Source organism: Sarcophilus harrisii, chromosome 5 (genome assembly GCF_902635505.1).
Source record: "Sarcophilus harrisii chromosome 5, mSarHar1.11, whole genome shotgun sequence".
Taxonomy (NCBI): domain Eukaryota; kingdom Metazoa; phylum Chordata; class Mammalia; order Dasyuromorphia; family Dasyuridae; genus Sarcophilus; species Sarcophilus harrisii.
Genome location: NC_045430.1, coordinates 139,886,504 through 139,907,578, shown reverse-complemented (window position 1 = coordinate 139,907,578; position 21,075 = coordinate 139,886,504). Strand labels below are relative to the sequence as shown.

The 21,075-nt window shown below is 33.7% G+C and overlaps 1 protein-coding gene across 5 annotated transcripts in view; it reads right to left on the bottom strand.

The window, feature by feature from the left end:
- The window catches only part of CACNA2D1 (calcium voltage-gated channel auxiliary subunit alpha2delta 1), a 656,564-nt gene extending 637,117 nt beyond the window's left edge, over window positions 1-19,447 (bottom strand). For all 5 annotated transcript variants that reach the window (XM_031938658.1, XM_031938660.1, XM_031938659.1 and 2 more), the window contains exon 1: window positions 18,781-19,447. In XM_031938658.1, the coding sequence (XP_031794518.1) occupies window positions 18,781-18,875 (95 nt within the window). In that variant the 5' untranslated portion in view covers window positions 18,876-19,447. The remainder of the gene's footprint in view (window positions 1-18,780) is intronic.
- Between the last annotated feature and the right edge of the window lie 1,628 nt (window positions 19,448-21,075).

The window sequence follows — 21,075 nt, the reverse complement described above, 5'->3', positions numbered from 1 at the left end:
TTTTTAGTATTACACATTAAATAGATTTAAACATAAAAGTAGTAAGGTACTGCAAAAGATAGACTGCTGAATATGGACCAAAGATTCGCATGCCATCTTGATATTAGTTAAGTGAGAAAAAATAATTTAGTCCTTGAAAGCTTTTAGACTTCTCTTTGAAACTTAATAAGTTATAGACAGTGGTCACCATTTTTGTCAGTGGATTACTTTCACATCAACAAAATCACAGGTTATTTGATATATATTTAAATACATTAAATGTTCTTAGATGGTATTTAGGTAGTTTTATGGTTTGCCTAGCATTTAATCCACCACACACTCTTTCATTAGATTTTCACATTAACCTTGTAAGGTCATTAAATAGAGTGATAAGACAAATGGCTATTTTCCCATTTTATAGATTGGAAAATTTGAATTGATTTTCCATGTTACAAAATAAATGATAAAAGATGGGATCCCAAACTCAGTTTTCTAATGCAAATTTGGTGATTCCTTTATTTTTTAATTTAAAAGTTCTTTTAAAAAAAATATTGGGTAGAATTCATTAATTTGGTAGTCATTAAAATTCACATTTTTTTTTAAATTTTTGACCAGAACAAGCAATTGCAAGAGTTTTTCCAAAATTAAAAATAACATTTCAGCTCCTTTGAGGAAAGCAAAGCAATATGACTAATTACCTATGGGTTTTTCCAGATAGTAGCTAGAGCTGAGTACAGGTAAAATGGTATCAATACTATAGGTAAAGGTTTCACCTTGAAATTCATTTTTTAATGGAAAGTTACTTAAATGCCAAAGATTGGGCACATTGGGAAGTTCTCATTACAAAAGAACATAATCGCCTTTTGCATAGCTGGTGATAATAATTAAATCTTTGAACAAATCACAACTTCTTTGGTGTTCAGTATACTCATCTTTAAATTGAGGTGATTATATTAGATTAAGTCTGAGGTGTCTTTCCAATGCTAGAACTATTATCCTATTCTAATTAAAGCTTTGTCTTCTTAGTCCTAGGTTTAGACAGGGGTAACTTGAAGCTTTCATTGGTCATTACTACTATAGTGCAAAGGAATGATCTAAGATTTTGATCAAGGAAATGGTTGAAAGAATATTGTAGGCAATTGAAAATATAGGGATAAAATGACCAGAGAAAATGTGGTGAAAGCAAGGCCCACTTTCAAATTGTGGAGATTGGCCGTAGTATTTCAATACTTATCTATAATCTTCATAATTTGAGGGATTTTTTTGACTTTTTCCTTCTTCAGAAAAGTACCTTTTAGGATATTATAGGCCAATCTTATCACAATACCTCCTTCCATGCCTGAGTCAAGTTGGCTTTTTCTCCATTTTTGGGAAGTCCAAATACTACAATTGTTTCAATTAATTCAAGGCATGAATACTAGTTGGTTTGTATAAATGAGAGATGAAAAAGGATTTGAAAGATATTCTTGAAATAGAGGAAAAAGATTTAGAAGATCCCTATTAAATGAACTGGAATTTTAATTTGGAAACATTTACATTCTCCAGGTGTTAGATTGCTATGAATCACTTCATATGTGTTCTATTTTTCTATAGAAAGCAGAAGAAGAAACTCCATTGGTGAACTTTCTAACTGACTATGAGAGCAAGCATTGAAATGGAAAATTAGAAGAGATATATGAATCTACTTTTTAAAGCATGGATATATGGTTTAAGTGAAATCTTGTCTGGAAAGAGGGAAATGGGCTAAATATTTCTTTTTAGATTTTGATGCCATGCAGAAGACTCATGAATTAGTAATAGTCTTATTTTTGTGTGATACATTTTCTATTCCTGCACACAAAAGTTACTGTATCAATCACAGTTACTTCAAGAATCAGGAAGAAGAAAGCCCAGCCCTTAATTTTGAACTTGTATATCATTTTGCCTGCTGATGTTTGGGAGGCCATGTAAAATGGAGGAAGTTCCACTGAGTTTGGACTTAAGAGGACACTGATTCAAATCCTGATTCAAATTAGACTTCCATTTTCTTACCTGTAAAATGAAAAACTTAGATTGTCTTTAAAGTTTTGTCTGACTGATTCTCATCTTCTTTATTACAGCTATTATATTCATTTAATGTTGACCAACATGACTTCAAGTTAATGGCCTCTTCCCTATCTTTTTTGTATATCATAGCTTACAATTGCCAAGAGGCTTTTGAAAAACTTAGCAGTTTTCACAGATATTTTCAGATGAACATTTGTAAATCCTGCCTTTTGCACTATTATAGTGAGGATCACTGCATAATACATAGATGAATCTGTAATTCTCTTGTATTCTTGAAATGCTGAATTTTAGAATTACTTCTTCCAAAATAACATAAATGTTTTTAAAAGTCAAATATAATTTTAAATCACTTTACAATAGTACCTAACTATATGTGGAAAAAAGATATTGTTCTAGGGAAGAATTGGGGGAGAAAGCAAGTAGAGGTAGGGAGGCAGATGCATTTGATGCCCATCTAAAAGAAAACATCTTTGTACAACACCCATGGGACAATGATTAGCAATCATAGGATGTTAAAGTATTCTTCCCCATAAAACTTTACTAAAAATACTAAATATTTCTCAACTCTCATAAGGAAATGTTTTATTTCTCCATATTTTCCAGGCTACTTTTAATCAAGGACAGTTGAGACTTCTGTCAGAAGGCCAAACTGATTATATGACATTGGATCATTGAAAAGAATTCCACTACTCTCAGAAGAACTACAACTCAGTGGCTTCTCTAGAAATATGTCAATATGATCTTGGTCAGATAGCAGGAAATAGTTAAGTGATAGGACTGCACAGTAGAACTGTCATATTATGCTTAAGCTCTTTCTGCCTATGGGAGATTTTTTTTTTTTTTTAGTTCGGAATTTACATTCCTAGTTCCTCCTTTCAAGAGCTTAAAATAAAAATACTAACATAAACAAAATCAAATTTCAATTTCTTATGAGTATGTTCAAATCAACAAGACCAAAATCTTGAAGTGTCTAGGAAACAACCAGGATTTATATACAGGATAGTTTAATGGCAATTTAAAAAATAACACAAGAGAAAGTGGACAAAGTTTCAAAGAAAGGTAAAACAGTGCAAAAAAAAAAAAAATAAAGGGAAAAGAAGAAAAATATACTGAGGTTAAAAGTTCTTGCCATGTAGCAGCTAGGAACACAGTGGATAGAGCATTGGACTTGGAATCAAAGATATTTATCTTTGTGAGTTCAAATTTGTTCTTAAACACAATAGCAGTAAAACCCTGGGCAAATTACTTATTTGCCTCAGTTTCCTCATCTGAAAATGAGCTGGATAAGGATATGGCAAACACTTAGTGCCTTTGCCAAGAAAACCTGCAAATTGGGTCATGAAGAGTTGGACATGATGGAAAAGACTAAACTATAAAAAAGAGCTCCTGCTTACAGGATATTACCAAGATGAATGTTGCTGCATGAGAATGCTATACTTTTTATCCCCATTTGCTACCACAAATCAGTTAATCATTTATGGCAATAAAAGAAAATAGCCTAATCAGACCCTACATTCTACAAAACATGGGAAGAAATGTGACTACTACCTTTTGCAAAGCCGAATTTCTGTTAACCTAACCTCCAAACTCCAAGCAACTTATATAGAAGCTTGAAAAGTTATACACACACTCTCTCTCTCTCTCTCTCTTTTGTGTCCTCAGCCCATACTTCTTGATAATATAAGGAATGGAGTACATGGCACTTAGTTAACTTCCAATTCTCACTATTGTCACCTCTCAGGTTATCATGCATTCTTAAAAAGTTGGAGATTATCACATTAAGACTTATTACCATACCCTTTCTTTCCTTGGGAGGAACCTTGTCAATTAAATTACATTCTACAAGCATTTATGAAGTCCCTAAAAATTATTTGCTAGGCATTATATACCATGTCACTAAAATATAACATCCATCTAATGTTAAGAATAATTTAAAATTTAAAAACCTGTAAACCAGGTTTTTCTAGGTCTTATTGACCACTTCACATATTTTCCAATGGCTTGTAGCCAGTGCAGAATGTCAACTGGTACCACCAAACCAAAGGATATTTAATCTGGTCCATGTCATCTAAAATTGTAAGAATAAAATAGAGATTCACAGTAAAGTGGCATTGGTTCTGATGTAATACTCTGAATAGAAGTTGTCCCAGGAGATCAGCTGTGACCAGAGACCTTTCCATTTACCATACTGAGTGTAAAAATATTTACAGATGTCTTCCTAGGAATATGGCCTTCATGAAAAGAGAGTCATGGAACTAGTTAACAAAATCTTACATAGACTCCCTATATGTAAGCAAATTGGAATACTTAAATAGAATGCCAGTATATAAGGATTCTCTCCAGTATTCTAGACCAGAGGTGTCAGACTTGAAACACAAAGCTCCCAAAATGGGGTCTGAACCAAATTAATATGTAAATGGGAAATGCGTAACAAATACATAAAAATATGGTATGTTTTGTTGTTTCATTTCAGTCATGCCCAACACATTGGGAGTTTTCTTGGCAGAGATAGTAGAGTGAATTGCCATTTCCTTCTCCCACTTCTTTTACAGATGAGGAAACTGAGGCAAAGAGGATTAAATGACTGGTCCAGAGTCCCACAGATAGTGTCTGAAGTCTGATTTGCACTCAGACTTGATTCCAAGTCCATCACTCCATCCACTGTACCACCCAGCTGGCCCCTCACAATATGATATTGTTAATGTTAAGTTATAGTTTCATAGGTCAATATTCAGTTACAGGGATTCATTTCTATTTGATTTTGGCACCATTGCTGTAGACTTCCAAAGAAGACTTTAGTAGGGTTTTGACCTTGCTTCAGTCTTGGCCAAAACACTCTCTGTTTTAGGAATGAGGAGGACAACAGAGTAAGTACTTTGAAGTCTCAATCAGGTTCAGAAGACATGGGACATAAAGATCCCTTGCATACTTTTGGTATCATCAATTCAATTCAGGTAATCTTTTATTAAATATATCTACTATTTGCTAGGTACTGTCTATGCCTGGAACATCCCCATGACACAAAGATAAAAAACAAAAAACAAAAAAAAAAAAACCACTCCTTACTTTCGACCATATCCCTACATGGTTACCTTTTATTCTATATATATGCTTTTGATGTCCCTTTTATGTGTTGTCTTCTTCCATTAAAATGTATGCTCCTTGAGGGCAGGAACTTTCTTGTTGGACTATTTTGTATTCCCAGTGCTTAGCACAGAGTCTGACAAATAAAAGTGCTCCTAGATGCTTGTCACCAATCTGTGAAGGGACTTTGACATGAACACAAAAAATAGATACAAATTCAAAATAATTTAAAGGAAGAGAGAGCTAATAATTGGTGGAGAGGGAATTTGGAGAGGTCTCCTGTAATAGGTGACATCTGTATTATATTTCAAAGGAAGATAAGAGGTAGAGGTGAAGAGAGAGTACATTTCAGACTTACATAAACACTTGCGAAAAGGCACAGAGACAAAAGACAGAAGGTAATATAGGAGGAACAGCTAGAAGTCTAGTTTTACTGGAATGGAGAATATGAGTAGAAGTAATATGAAGAAATGTTTGAAATCTAGGTGGAAACTCGGCTGTGAAAGGCTTGTAATACCAAACTGAGAAGTATGTATTTTGTCCAAAAAAAAAAAAAAAAAAAAAGAAAAGGAATCTTTGAAGAGTTTTGAATCAAGTAATAATATGGTCAAATATATGATTTATGAATATTTATATTAGAGAAAAGAGGCAAGACCAGAAGACCAATTAAGAGGCTACTTCAATGGGAATACAGAGGAAAGAGAATGACCATTTAATATAGAAAATGCTATGTACCGAGCACTGTTAGTGCTTTTTAATATATATTTCACTTGATCTTCATGACGACCCTGAGATGTAAGTGCTATAATTATTTCCGTTTTTAAAATGGAGGAAACAAAGGCAAACTGAGGTTTGTCCATGGTCATACAGCTAGTATCTGAGGCTGGTTTTAAATTCAATAGTCTAGGTGAAAAATGATAAGGACCTGAAGTAAGAGAGACATTCAATGGACTCCCTTCTGAATGTACTGTATGGTTTGGCAGCATACAATCTTGAAAAGAGAATACAATTATCCCTTCTACATTGCCAGGGTTTAGGTTACAGCACTCCTGAAATCTGAAAAACCTACATATAATTTTTGGATCTTCCTTAATACCAGAGAAGTCTAAATTATTATAGAAGATAAAATATATGGATATTATACAATATTATACATATGTTTTATATATTTCTGAGTTTCTGTGTCTGCTGGCCTTTGCATGTTGTCAGCAGCTCCTGCATAACTCCCCACAAAATTTCATTTAATTTCTTATGCTAACCCTTCATATACTGAAACTGGGATGGAGAAAATCATGATATGGAAGGGATAACTACAGTCTTGATTATTTAAAGTACTTTCTGAAAAGCAGGGGAAGGGTTTAGATTTAAAGCAATACCAACAATTAGAAGCTTTAGAGAGAGATGTAAGTTTGGTGTAAACAAACAAAAGTATTTATTAAGCACTTATTAAATGCCAGGCACTGTGCTAAGCACCCAGCATACAAATGAGGATAATAATTGAGAGGGCAGCTAGGTGATATAATGGATAGAACAGCAAGACTGGAATCAGAAAGATCAAAGTTCATATCCATCCCAGCTGGTGAGACCCTCAACATTAGTTACTTAACTCCTATTTGCCTCAGTTGCACATACGTAAAATGGGACCATAATGGAGAAGGAAAAGAAAAATCCCTACAATATCTTTGCCATGAAAACCTCATGGACAATGTCTATAGGGTCACATAGAGTTGGTCATGACTGAACAATAACCCTTAAAGATTTGTTGATTCTGATGAGGCAAGAATGTATACAGGAAAAATTTTTGCTAGGAATTAATGATATCAAAGTAGAATGGATCATCTTGTTGGGACAGAGCAGATTCCCTTTCACTAAACCTATAAGCCATGACAAAATTACCACTTATCAGAAAGATTGAAGATGAAATTGTCCAAGTACTGATTGGACTAAATAGCCCTAGAACTGACTCTCCCCCTCCCCAATTCTCTGAAATATTGAAGAACACAGGAGGATAGATTTGAAAACTGGAAAGAGCCTTAAAAACCACATAGCTCCCAATAATCCTAGAAGGAAGATATAATGTTCCTTCCACTATAGCACACATTTTCTTATTACTAGTTCTAAGTAATTAGATCTCTAAGTAGCAGGGAGTAGATGAAGCAGCTACTTGTTGACCCTAGAATACCAAATTCTGTTTAACGTCTCATATAGTTCCCAAGAACAGAATGAGAAAGGACAATTCACTTGCCAAAGGCTTAAGAAGGAACCCACAATCAAGGAACCCAAATCAAGGCTTGTTAAACTCCAGTGACACCTTTGTCACGGTCACTTCCCTTCACAGACCCAGCTGGCTCCTAGACACCAGACAGACAAGTTGTGTCAAAGCTAATAACTCAAGGAGATGAATGACCTTGTCTAATTATCATGCATGGTTTGCTCTGTGATATGTGACCATTCCCCTCTGTATATTCTCTTACTACCAGGCATTAATATAAATTTTATTTTATACAATTATCCAGGCAGGCAAGGCCTTGACACTAATGTCTCAATCCCCAGGGACTGAGGCAGTGAGTATACACATGCACACACATAGCAATAAAGAATTGCTCCATGTGAATTAATTCTGATCTCTACATTTATATCGACAGGAAAATCAGGTGTTTCCACTGACAACCATGCATCCAAGATGTTTAATTTAAAGCAATCTCTGCACGCTTCATTGTGCACATGCTCCTGAGGCTTCACACAGCCCACTCTTTTGAATATCCTCACACTTCTGCAGAAGCAAATTAAAACCAACTCTAATATAATGCCTTGGCAAGGAAGAGTAGCTTTTTAAAGTGACAGCATCATAAAGATTTTACACATTTCCTTCTGTGGAGAATGTCAAAATGATTGCCATGGAGAAGCTTATTTCTGGCACTTGAAAACTAGCTCTTTCACTCCTTATCATCAAAAAATACTTATTAGTCATGGTATTAATTTATAGTCTGAAATTCCTCTTCCCTCTCCCTCAAGCTAAGTACTTAAGACATAATTTTATTAAACTATGGCATGCCCACCCTGAGTGAATAGTGTTTATCAAAGGCTAGGTTGCCTTGATGTTGTAGATCAAAAAGAATGAGTTAAATGAATGTGACTTCTATTCTAAAAGCAAATGAGAACCTCGTTCTTCTCTAGTCACTATTGGTAGGTGGGTTTTTGTTTTGTTTGTTTTTTTTTTTTTTAAACTAATCATCTCCACTTTTTTAATCTATTGATTTTACTATTCAGTATACTGGATATTCTGATGATCACCCTTTTGGATCATGTTGTCAACAGGAAATTTTATTAATTTCTAAATATTTTTCAAATCAAAAAATAAATTATCATTTAGGGAATAAAAATTGCTAGTATTTGGGTTATGACTTCTTAAAAATAAAATTAACTAATTTGCTGTATGCTATCAACCATTTAAACCTGGGAGGGACCTAAACTGAAATGTCTTAAAGTTCATTTTTTCCCCTCTTTCCTCTCTTTCCTTTTAGACTATTGCCCTGGATTTAGAAGATCAAGGATTATTCTAACATAATACAATAACTTCTGTCTTCATTTCTTTTTATTCTCTGAGAAGAATTGCTAAAATATACTCTTTAAAATTTTTTTCAGAAATGCTTGGCCTTCTCCTCTCCTATCTTTCCAGTTGCCAAATTAGTTGTATGGAGTTTAATATTTCAGCTTACAGAACTAAGGTCATCAGTTTGATTTTCATATGTGCAAAAATATCATACCTTTCTCCAATGTAATATATGAATTCTGCTCTGTTCCAGACTGTGGCCGACACTGAATTCCTTGTATCTATACACATTTTTTTTTTTTGGTAAGGCAAAAGAAATGAGAGATTATGGATTCAACAACAAATATGAAGCATCTAATACAGCTATAGTGTGGTGGGCACTAGGAGCAATAAAAATAATGAAACCATCCCTGCCCTCATTAAGTTTACATTCTATTAGACTTAGGGTAAGACAATACACTATGCACAGGTAAATATAAAACATTCTAATTTATCTTCATTACTAGAACAACTCAATGTGTGTATCCTGTTGGTGATCAGGACATAATATCTTCATATATGAAAGGCATAAATGTTCTTGCTGCTAATAATGTTAATCTCATAAAGGATGAATATGGAAAGTACTGGGCTTATTGTAATATCTGGATTTCAACTATAGCTACCTCTGAGCTTTATAATAAAAGACAAGTTATCAGTTAATTTCTTAAAACTTTATTTTCCTCACCTGTAGAATGGGGTAATGATATTTGTACTACATAAATTATCATTTGTAATGTACTATATAAATAAAAGCTAATAGTGATGACTGTGGTAATGCATATATTGGTGTGACAATTAAGTCCAGGAGGGGATGGAATGCTGGGTCTGGAGTTAGGATGATTCATCTTCTGGCCTCAAATACTTACTAATTGTGAGAGTCCCAGCAAACCATAGATTCTGTTTGCTTCAGATTCTTCTTTTATAAAATGAACCTGGAGAAGTCAGTATCTTTGCCAAGAAAGCCCTAAACAGAATTATGAAGAGGTGGAAAAGATTGAAAACAACTAAACAACAGTAGGGTCAATTTTCACCATTCACAATGTGCTTTGGAATACTTAAAGTAGTATAGTACAGGAAGAGAGTAGGGAAAAACCAAAACAAAAAAAGAAAGGGGGGAGGGCGCTTTACCTTTTCTTTCTCATCTTCTATTTCAAGCCACAAATCCAATTTTTATATACCTACCTGAACCAATTTCTGGGAGTACCAAAGAGACCTATATTATTTTTCAGGTCTATTGTTTGGTGCAATAGCAACCATTCATGCAAACAACCTTGAAATTCTTGGAATGCCAAAATTGCAGAAATAACAAGTCATTGATACCAAAGCCTTGATCTTTCAAAAGATTCAGAGACCTTAATTTCCAGACTAACCACAGGACTCTACTATAAATTGGTCCTTCCAATTTATTGATGTATTCTTCCATTCAAAAGATTTGTGTATTAATTCATTTGGGACTATAGTTATCCTTTTACTAAAGGGAAATTATATTAAGATAGTGTTAAATCACACAACTGTCAGATTTGTTTGCTTTACTGCATCTTTCTAATAATTATGCACTGTTTTTGCTCTTACTGTAACAGCTTTCTACAAAACATACTCATACTAACCAGTCTTCAATAACATCCATTTAGTGGTTAATCTCTATTACAAAATTAGGAAAGAATAAAAGCCACCTGAAAAGAATTATAACTAAACAAAAGTCAATAATAAACCTTAGTCTTATTATTTGTCAGATATTACTTGTCTTGTGAATTCTTGATTTCAAATCATTGAATTACAGAGAGAAGCTTTTCTTGTAGCTCCCAGAAGCAGAAACCCTTATCTAATTAAGACAGAGACATAGAGACAGACAGACACACAGAGAGAAACACAAAACAGATTCCGAGGAAACAGACAAAGTCAGAAAAAAAAAAAAAATAGAATGATAGAGATAGAGAGAAACCACAAGTCTTCCTAAACTGAGAAAAGATATGAAGAGCTGAAGAGAAAGGTAGAAGGATTAAGATAAGATTGAGTAACTCTCCTGGGATCTCTCCTTCATTTTTTAACTCTTGGAGTGCCAGAGATTTCCCAATCTTACCAATTAACATTTTCCATTTTGAGTCCTAGTAAAATCTTATTTAAGAGTATGGCTCAGTATTTGGAGAGTTCTCCAAAAAAATATCCAGCAAATTACAAGGGTTTACTATATGCCAAATCCTACTATATCATGCTGCTCTACTTCTGAATTCTTTCCTTATGTTTCAGGTTTTGTTTTTTTTTTTAAGATTTTATTTGTATTTGTTGTTGTGAGGTATTTGAAGGTGGGGGAATTTATTTTTAAAAATAAATAAACAAGAGGTAATCTTGTTCTTAGAATTTCTCAAATTGAATAAAGGTGGCATAATTTTGAGCTTGTTTCCCAGAGTTCCACTTGCCTCAAAAGTGTTGGCTTTAGAGATATTTCATAAAATATAGAAGAGCAAATTTCCCACCCCAGAATTTTTTTTCTTTCTGAACTTCTAGTGCTTTATCTAGCTTTTGATGATATATTTTCCTAATATTTTTTCTAACAAATCACTTTCCCAGGAGTCTGTAAAAATTGTAATAGATAATTCCTTTGTGTATTCTAGAATTGGAACTATTTTATCATCTTTGTTTTCCAAAATGAATTTCTAGAGAACTAGAACCTTGGAAAAGGAATATTAACTTCTTAAAACATTTGTTTTTAAATTGGACCCAACACCAACTTCATGAAATAACTATCCCTATCTTAAGCTCACAAGTAAAATGAATTTTTTTCTTATAATATCTACCTAAAGGATTATGAGCATGAAATGAGATGAATATACAGTGCTGTTGAAAACCCTAAAATATTATCTAAATATCAGCTATTGTAAATGTCTCATATTGGTGTTATTTTCTCTGATACTCCCTCACACACTCAACATTTCCCTCTATCTTTAAGAAAATTTTAATTTATTTTTCAAAGCAAGAAATTTGCTCAGGATTCATATAGATTTTAATTTTATTTTTCTATTTCCCCATAATTCTACAAGATAACATTCTAATAGAATGGAAGTTCTTTCCTCTGATCATCAGTATATGGACTTTTAATATGTGGCAAGAACAAATTTCATTGATCTTTCTAACCTTTTCTACTTCTCTCCCTAAATCCAGATGTTATATCTGAGGATCTTCAGTCTTATTGGTATCAATTTTTTTTTCCCCCTTATAGGGCACTTATTTACTTATCAATGAAAAATCATCTATATATGGATTTCAATATAGGTCAAAGGCTTAAATGATACTGGATAAGTCTTTGAAAAAGAAGTAGGTAGAATTATAATAAGAAAATCTTAAAAATCAAGACCTATGAACATGTAATTAGAAAAAAAAAAAGTATTCTTTCTCTAGCCTTCTAGCTCACATCAATAAATAACATTTCAAAAGAATGAGAGGACACTACATCCTGAAGTATCATTTTTAACAGTGATTGGAAGGCCAATGTGTTATTTCTATGAAAGTGTTTAAAGAGAATATCTCAAAGTGGTTCATAAATGACCACATTTAAAAAATAAGATATTTTTCTCAAACATTTCAGGTTCTGAAATAGTAAATATCCATTAACTTTCAGTATTCTTATTTTAATGCTTAACTGGTTCTGTATTTTAAAGTTGTACAATTAAAAATGCCAACTGATGATAAAATTCAACAGAAGCATATGGCAACAGAAAAATTCAGCAGCAGCAAGTGTTAAAATAACATTTAACCAGAAATACTCCACATCCATATTCAAAGAGTATTTCAAGCACTGCTTCATATAGAACAGCCCGATTTTGAATTACTGTAATTAAGTGTAAAAGTGTGCTGATTTGTTGGTCCCACAATGTCAATCTTTTCCATAAACTTGTTAGCCTCTATATAAATAAATAGGGGAAAAAAAAGAAATGAAAGCAGTAATCATAAAATTATTTTATCCCGTAAGAACTGGTGACAGGTTAGGTTATATATATTTATATGAAAATATATATACACAATGCATTTATGCTGTTATCCAAGTATATTTAAAGCATAAATTATAATTGCATAAAGTATATTAAAAAGACAGGAATGTACAAAAAAATACATTTTTTGTGTTTGTTTTTAATCTTTTGTTGTTAAAATGCTACAATACATTGCCAATTTTTGTCTTTTAAAAATAAAAATAAATATTTTAATTGGGTTACATTTATTTATCACAATGATCTTAAAAAAAAACAACAGCATGAACATTTCAAGAGCAAAAGTTTTCTTTTCTTTTGTTCTTCCTAAAAGGATGACAAAGTTTATCTTTACTATATATTTTTCCTTATACCAATAATGAGTCATTTTAATATTTCCGACTTGTAAATATTGCATTAGAGAAAAAAAACTATTAAATTTCCTTATATAAAATCACTATATGATAACATATGAGTATGTAACTATTAAAAAATTAAAGTACATAAACATTTTATGAGCCAAAAAACCCTACGTACCAATATTTGCATTCTAAAAAAAAAAAAAAAAAAAGATTTAGAAATGAATGATACTCATTTGATGTACAACCAACAATACATATACAAATAAATGTAGATTTGAATACAATAAACTCAGAGTTATTTAATCTACTAATTGGGTTTTATCTCAGTAGAGCCATGCCATTAATATTTAAAATTTCTGGAAGAAAGATGGTAAAAACCTCAACTGAAATTAACTGCACATATCAATTCCCATTAAAACCTTTGCCTTTCTCCTATACCTTAGGGAGCATCTACGTATATACTAGGGCACAACTGTGATATAATTCATCATGACACTGGATGTTATAAGAAATATATACAACACGTTTAGGTATTTGAAGATAAGTGAAGAACTTAAAATTATATATATATGCACAAATAAACATGTTCAGTTTCACATTAATTAAATCAAATTTCCATAGTCATTTATAAAGAGAACAATTGCAATGGAAAACTCCTAAATCAAAGACTTGGGAACAGCTTGGATTCTGTGCACAGAATAGTGCTAAGAAGTATTATAAAGTTGGAAGAATAAAAATAGTTCTCTATATGTGTGTTTAAAAGGGTGTTTTTTTGGTTTGCTTTTAATAAAGATAATAACAAGTCCTTATTACAAATAACAAGAAGACATCATTACTGAAAGTCAGAAGCTGTTTGCCAAGAGATGAAACACAGAATTTGTGCTTTCAAAATACTTCAGAGGTAGAATGTATATATTTAATATTATTTACATCTTTACATATATGACCTATGCTGTATTACATACAGCATATATTGTACGTGTTTAATATTGTATTTGTACAATTCATATTTATGTGTCTATAAGTATATGGATATATTCCTGCAAATCTCTAACAGATAAGTAAAGTTTATAACCATGCTATTTTAACCTACTGAGGTATTTAAAAAATCTGGACATAAAAAAAGAAAATGCTTAACTAACCTTTCCCGACTGAATTAAAAATGAATGCTATTTCAAATTATACACAAGTTAGATAAATGCAACTTGCACATGTAAGTTTGGCCATATCTCAGAAAGACAAGACATTTTTATTATTTCATCTTTTTTTCTTGGTGTTTAGTTTGGGGAATGTGATCAATAAAAGGTGTTGAGCAACAGCTACATTTCATTTAAACAGAATATATATCTTGGTCTTTGTAACCTAGATATTGACACTTTTTAGGGAAATCTACAGTAATTGAAGAAATAAAAAGATATCAAAGTATATATTCACTTGAGTTTAGCTCTTCTTCTCTAATTTGTCTTCTTTCCTGTACTTCTCTAAATTGCATATCTGTGTTTCCATGAATAATGTCAGTGTGCTCCCAACACACTCTAATGCAAAGGTAGATCCGTAGAAGTACCTATGTGACTGTTAAAATTTACATGGCCATTTTAAAAGAAAATCAAATCTCCTGCAAGTTTTAATCACCTGTAGCTTTATACATTTTGGAGAACAGTTGATGGCAAAAGAAATTTAGGAATATAGTATACCATCATCCTTCCTCTTCTTCATTATGCCTAAAACTCTAAGAAGCATAATTTAATACATACCATATGAGAATAGGCGTTGCTAAACATTAATGAAAATTGAGTAGCCATATCAGGAATGATATGGAAACAATACTTTTTCAATGCCAATAAAAATTGTCTCATCATTTTCAAATGTATGTCATAGATTTTTGAGGCAGAAATTAAATTATTATTTTATAGAATTCCACTTAGAGGGACTAATTTGTAATTTTCTTCATATTGGATTCAGGCACAGACAATATTCCCAAATATTAAGAGCTATGTCATGAATGTTATTTGACTCCCTGGCATTTTTGAAGGACTGCATATGAAATAAGACATGATGTATGAAGAAAGGCTTTACATGATATTGAGCTATAAATATAAATGGAAAGCTTTTGAGAAACATATAGAGTGGTAGCTAGAACATCACACTAAGAAATCAAAAAGAGGCCTTTACTTAAGTGCATTAGTATAATGGGTGTGTTGATATTTTGCATTTTAAATCTAGCTTGTTGGAGCAGCTGCTCTAACAAACTGTTTCTAAAACTAAGAGATGGCTCCTTACTCTGAAGAATGCTTTTAAAAAAAAGTAAGATATTAGCAAAGGCCAAGTTTGTAATCATTGGATTTCACATTACATTCTAAGACAATCCCTAATAGTACTTTATTTTGGCAAAAAAAAAAAAAAAAAAAAAATTATAAAGTTATTAAATACTAAATGAAAACATCAGAATTCTTTGTTGTCTACAACAGAGCACTGATTTTAATGTTAATTCTTAGTAACAGAACATAAATGTAAATTTAATGAGGTTAGATCTCTTTTACTATGTTAAAATGCAGGACTGTGAGGTAGGTTAAGATAGAAACATATCTTAAGGTTGTATTTAGCCCGTTTTATATTTCTTCTGTATCAGCATAATATTATGTTAAATTAAAAAACATAAAAAAAAAATCTTATTTTAATTTTGAATGGCCGCTTCTAGCTTAGCTTATAATTAAATCATTATGTTATAGTGCTTCAAAAATTTCTGATGATGGAAGTATTTTATTCCCTCTTATGATTATTTAAAGTTTCTTTCTAATTCTAAAATAATCTAATTTCTGAAATGACAAAAGGACCAAAGAGAAGACTATAGAAAAGAAGTATTTTAATAAATAATTTTAGAATATGAAAACATTTTACTTGCAACTCAAAGATTGCAACATTTAAATTAATTTTTAAAAGATACAACATATACACTAAACATTAAGCTTACACAAATAACCTATCCTAATTATAGTTTTTAATGCCAACAGAAGATTTAAGAAAAAACAAGTGGACAAAATATATATTATAAAAGGTCATTCCTTATTCTCTGTTTCTTGAAGTCTGGTCATAAATTGAGCCTGGGTTATGGGGAGGGTGGGGGGAGGAGAAGAGCTATAATATTTCAGCCTCCGTTCAAGCATGGATAACATCAACTTTTCAAATAAATATCTGTCAAAAATAGTGTAAATATCACCTGCTGAGGACCATTCCCTTTCTTCACCTAGTCAATACAAAACCTTGCATATAATTTTATTTCTGAAGTAATTTATTCTGAAATCCCATCTTTGGATAAATTGTAAATTGTATCCCCCTAGTCAGTACAAATCACTGCTTATTATCTTGCTTCTAACATAATTCATACTGAAATCCCATATTTGAATAATTGTAAATTGTATCATTTATTTGTATGTTTTCTCTACAGGTAGAGAAAAAGAAAAAAGAAAATCATTGAACTCTATTTAAAATAAATGAAAAGAAACATCTCCTTTTATGTCTATATCTGCTATATTTTATGAGGCTATCCCCAAGTCTTAGTGAACAGGTAGTTGTGCCTGTTTCAGTCTTGGAGCATTAAAAAAAATCAATGAGTTACTTCAGTGTAAGAAAAGCATTTATTACAAATTATTTAAATGAATGAAGGATTTACAATTTAATATTTGTCTATGTATATGAAGAAGTTGATACAGTAAAATTTTTCAAAGGGACATTTTTTCAATTTAATTTTTAAAAAACCAATACTTTTTATAACTAATAAGGTTATGATGCATATCTATAAAAAATGTTTTCAACAACTATAAATGAACATTGTCAGTTTCAAAAGCCAGAGGCACAAAATGCTGCTCAAGTAAAAGTAAAGTTAAGAATCATAACTTTATATGGGACAAGAGCTTACAATTTGCAAACTGTAAGCAATTTATTTAAGTACTCATTTTATAGGTCACCCTCCTGATAGCACTTAGAAATGAGAATCTAAATCTGATGTAAATAGTTTGGCATCATTATTTGGCTAACTCTGCCTTTCTTTAACATGCAGTGTCACCACCTGGATATCTTGCCAATTATCACACTTTATTTATTTCCTCTACATTAAGTGTACAGAAGCAATTCTTATTACAGAAGATATTCTAGGAATAGACATCTTTATTTAAAAAATACATAAACACTATTTGCTAAAAGAAAAACCAAACAGTATTGGTGTTACACGCTCACTCTTTAGTGTGCAAATTCTCTATGTTCCCCCACCGATATCTAACGCAACAAAGACTGGGAACTGAATCTATTAATAACTCTTCCAAAGAGTCCTAATTGGTGAAAATGCAGGGCTTGGATCCACTAAAAAAAAAAAAAAATTTTTTTTAAACCTCAAGTCTTCAGCCTTAAGCCAGAAAAGGACAGCAAATCCTTTATAACACAAAATACCAGGAAAAAGAAGGCTACCTTAGGCTTTGTTTTTGTTATGTAAAATGCATTAAAGTGAGTCATCCACTTAAAATTACCTACTGGTGGTAGCTGTAACCCAGTTTCAGGAACTAAAATAAGTGTTTCCCAAAATGCCTGTTAGGTTATTCAGTGCACTTAAACATAAATGTGAATGATGATATGTAGGTGCACATATATGTATAGCTATTTGTATGTAAGGACATGAAATTATCTCCCTAAGATTTTAAGTTTCTTGTGAACGTAGAGGAAATTATTCTTCATTCCTACATTTTCCAAGAGAACCCGCCTATTTCTACAAGTCATATCACCACAATAAATGGTAGTCTTATTATGTACAAGCCGTGTCAGTTTTATGACAATGAGGGGGAAAAAAATCCGAACGGCCCTCATAACTCCTTAGTTTTTTCTTCAGAAACCAGATTTAGTAACAGCCCCCAATTGTTTATTTAAACTACAGAAACTGAATAGCTCAGCTTTGCTAGCATAGTTCAGCTAAAGAGAATCGGAAGGAAAGGATAACGTGTTTCTAGGACCCCCAGCAAGCCCACTAGAAGCGACAAAACATTCGGGAGTCCTGGAGGGAGGTACACTTCACATAAGAATAGCTGTCAAGTGCAACCAGTCAATTGTCAACTAAACAAGTTTGGTTAACTAGGCAATTACAATAGAATCCGAGGCCAAGTACAGGAAGTGTTAGTCCTCTAAGAATTGAAAGGGGAAGGGGGGGAAGAGATATATCTATATAAAACTCAAAGGAGGTGTCTATTACATCTTAAGAGAATCAAAGCTTTTCAGAGGGCCTGGTTACATATGAACATGTGTCCGGCTGGAAACTTTTCTCTCAGTGCAACTAAACTGTAAAGAGGGCAATTGAGAAATGGGCTAAAGTAGTGGGAAAACCCCTGGATTTTTCAAAGTCGCTCATTTTCTAAGTGGTTGTTTTCTTTCCTGAGACCGCCTGGCCTTAAATCCGCTACCCGATGCGGGAGATTTCGGATTTCATGTTTATTTCCTAAGTGCAAAACCTGCAAATACCTCATTTGTCATTTTCATCTTAGATTCTGGTATTTCTTCCTCCTCCTCTCTCACCCCTTCCCCCCACATGTAAGAGAGCCAGGAACTCCCGGTAATTTACAATCCCCCGCCCCCAACTCTCTCTGGCTCGCTCTTTCTCCCTCTGCCTTTCTTGCTCCCTCTGACACACACACACACACACACACACACACACACGCACGCATACACAGACGTTGTCCACATCCCTCGCCAGCTCCAACTCCATGGATGGACTTACGTGACTGCCGAAGGGAAAGGTTCTTCCGATGAAGGGTTGATCAGTAAAGATTGGAAAAGTGTCAGACTAAAGACTAGCAGCCAGCCAGCAGCCATCTTCGGGATAGAAGATCGATTCTCCCTCTCCCCCCCCACCCCGCTTCTCACTCCTTCTCCAACTCGAGGGGGGAAAATTAAAAAAAAAAAAAAAAAAAAGATAATGGAACCAACCGGGAAGGAGAGGGGAGAAATGGCAAAACACCAATGTACACACTGCAAAGAAAGACGCCAGGAGATAACGCAAGCAAGGTGCCAGAGATGGGGAGGGGCTCGGTGGGGGAGGTAGGGAGATCAAAATCCAGATCTGGAATGAGGGACGGTTGAGAGAGAAAAACCCACTAGAAGCTCACTGCAACTCCCTACAGCAGCTTCATCTGATCAGCCGCCATCAGGGTTACTTTTGTAACAGATCTCGGCAAGCACTCTCTTTTCTGTCTCCTCTTTCCCTTTCTCTGTTTCCTTCCCTGATTTATTCCCGATTGCAGAGTAGAAGGAGGAGGCGAAGGCGGGGGCGGAGGAGGGGTGACGGTAATGGGGAGGGGGAAGTAAGGAGGGGGAGTGGAGAGGCAGAGACTTGTGGAAAAGCGAGGTTTCTTCTTGCTTCTTCTCTGCAATGAGCAGACGGGCTCTGGGAAAGTCACAGGGTGGTGGTTGGGGGTGGGAGGTAGGAGGGGAGTGTGTCAGATGAGTCTAGAGGAGCCCGACCGTGAGCAGCTCTCCATAGAAGGAAAGCATAAAAGGAACTCCCAAAGTCAGCATCTGAGCTCTCTCCTGAGTCCCAGGGGTAGAGGAATGGTACCTAATCCCCTGGGGCTGTCAGGGGAAATGCAACCACCATATCCCAGAAGGCATCCGAAGACAGTATTATACTCCAACAAAAGTGTTTGGCACACTCTGAGATTCAGATCTTTGTGAGTTATTTTTGAACACGCTTGCAACGTTCTCCCACCCCTCTTCGGAGGCACCAGAATAAACTGCCTGCCTAGGAAACGTGCAGAAGCGATTTGACAACAGAAGTAGGAAGGCATTAAAAAAAAAAAAAAAAAAAAAAAATGTGGGTTTTTTTTTTTTTTTTTTTTGAACCACTAATGATTTTCTACCAGGTGGCACTATTTGACTCCGAGTGTCTGGGTCCTTTTCTCCGTGGCAGCTCGGATCCAGTCATATATCTGGTATCTCGGCTTTCACTAGTTACTGGGTTTGCTGTCTTGTAACAAGGCTAGTTGAAGAACAGGGCAGGAAGAATTAGTTGATGGAGGGAGGAGGGGAAAATAGTATTAGTACTGCTGTAAAATTATCTTTTATAATATTTATCTATATAGCTGGGGTTGGAGGGAGAGAAATTTTCACCAACCTAGAAGATTCATGGAAAGGTTCAGATTTTTCCTTCAATATTTTCAGGGAAAAAAACCTTCAACAAGGAGTCTACTTTGTCCAGTGATCATATTTGTGGAAGAAGAGATAGGTGCAACAGGCACCCGTACTCAAGTGATTGAAACTGAAACAGGTGGGATGGATGAAGCTAAAGGAAAAACAAAAAACAAAAATCACGAGGGTCAGGCAACCCTAATCAGCTGTTGCGGGCATCCTCCTAATGTCACATATTTTAGAATTACTGATTTAGGTGAGAAGCAATAAATATATACAATTTGCAGAGCAACAGGCTTAGTTCATGGCACTGTTGGGGGAGGGGGGAGGGATGTCAAATGAGATAACATAAAATGCTTCGAAAACCTCAGAGTTCTCTATGGATGCTGGTTATTATTATCTTCATTATTTTATTTGGTGTTAACTTCTCTTCATTCCCACATCCTTTGAAGGGATTGGAGCAGGTTGTCGAGCTAAAAGCTTTTAAGAAATATCAAACTGCTGGTTGTAGAGCTGTTTACAATGAACCAGAGGTAGAATTTACTTTTAATATGGTTAACACTAAATTGCCTTTCTTAGTAATATCTCCACTGACTTAGATGCGTGGGAGGCAGAAGAAAGTTGGCAGTATTTAGCAAATGTTCTCCGTATTTATAAACCATATTTCTAAATAAGCTGAATAAGAGCTGTGCTATTTGGAGATGACTAGAAAGTTTATAATTCTTAAGATGAACTTAATGAACCAAGGCTCTAGAGTGCCCTTCTACTAAAAAATAAAAGAAATAAAACTTCATAAACCAAAACCAACACTCTCTTTGGACTGCATATTGAGGCAGTCCCTCTAAAATTAATTAATGGAAAGAGCTTTCCCTTTGAAGTCCAGGATCTG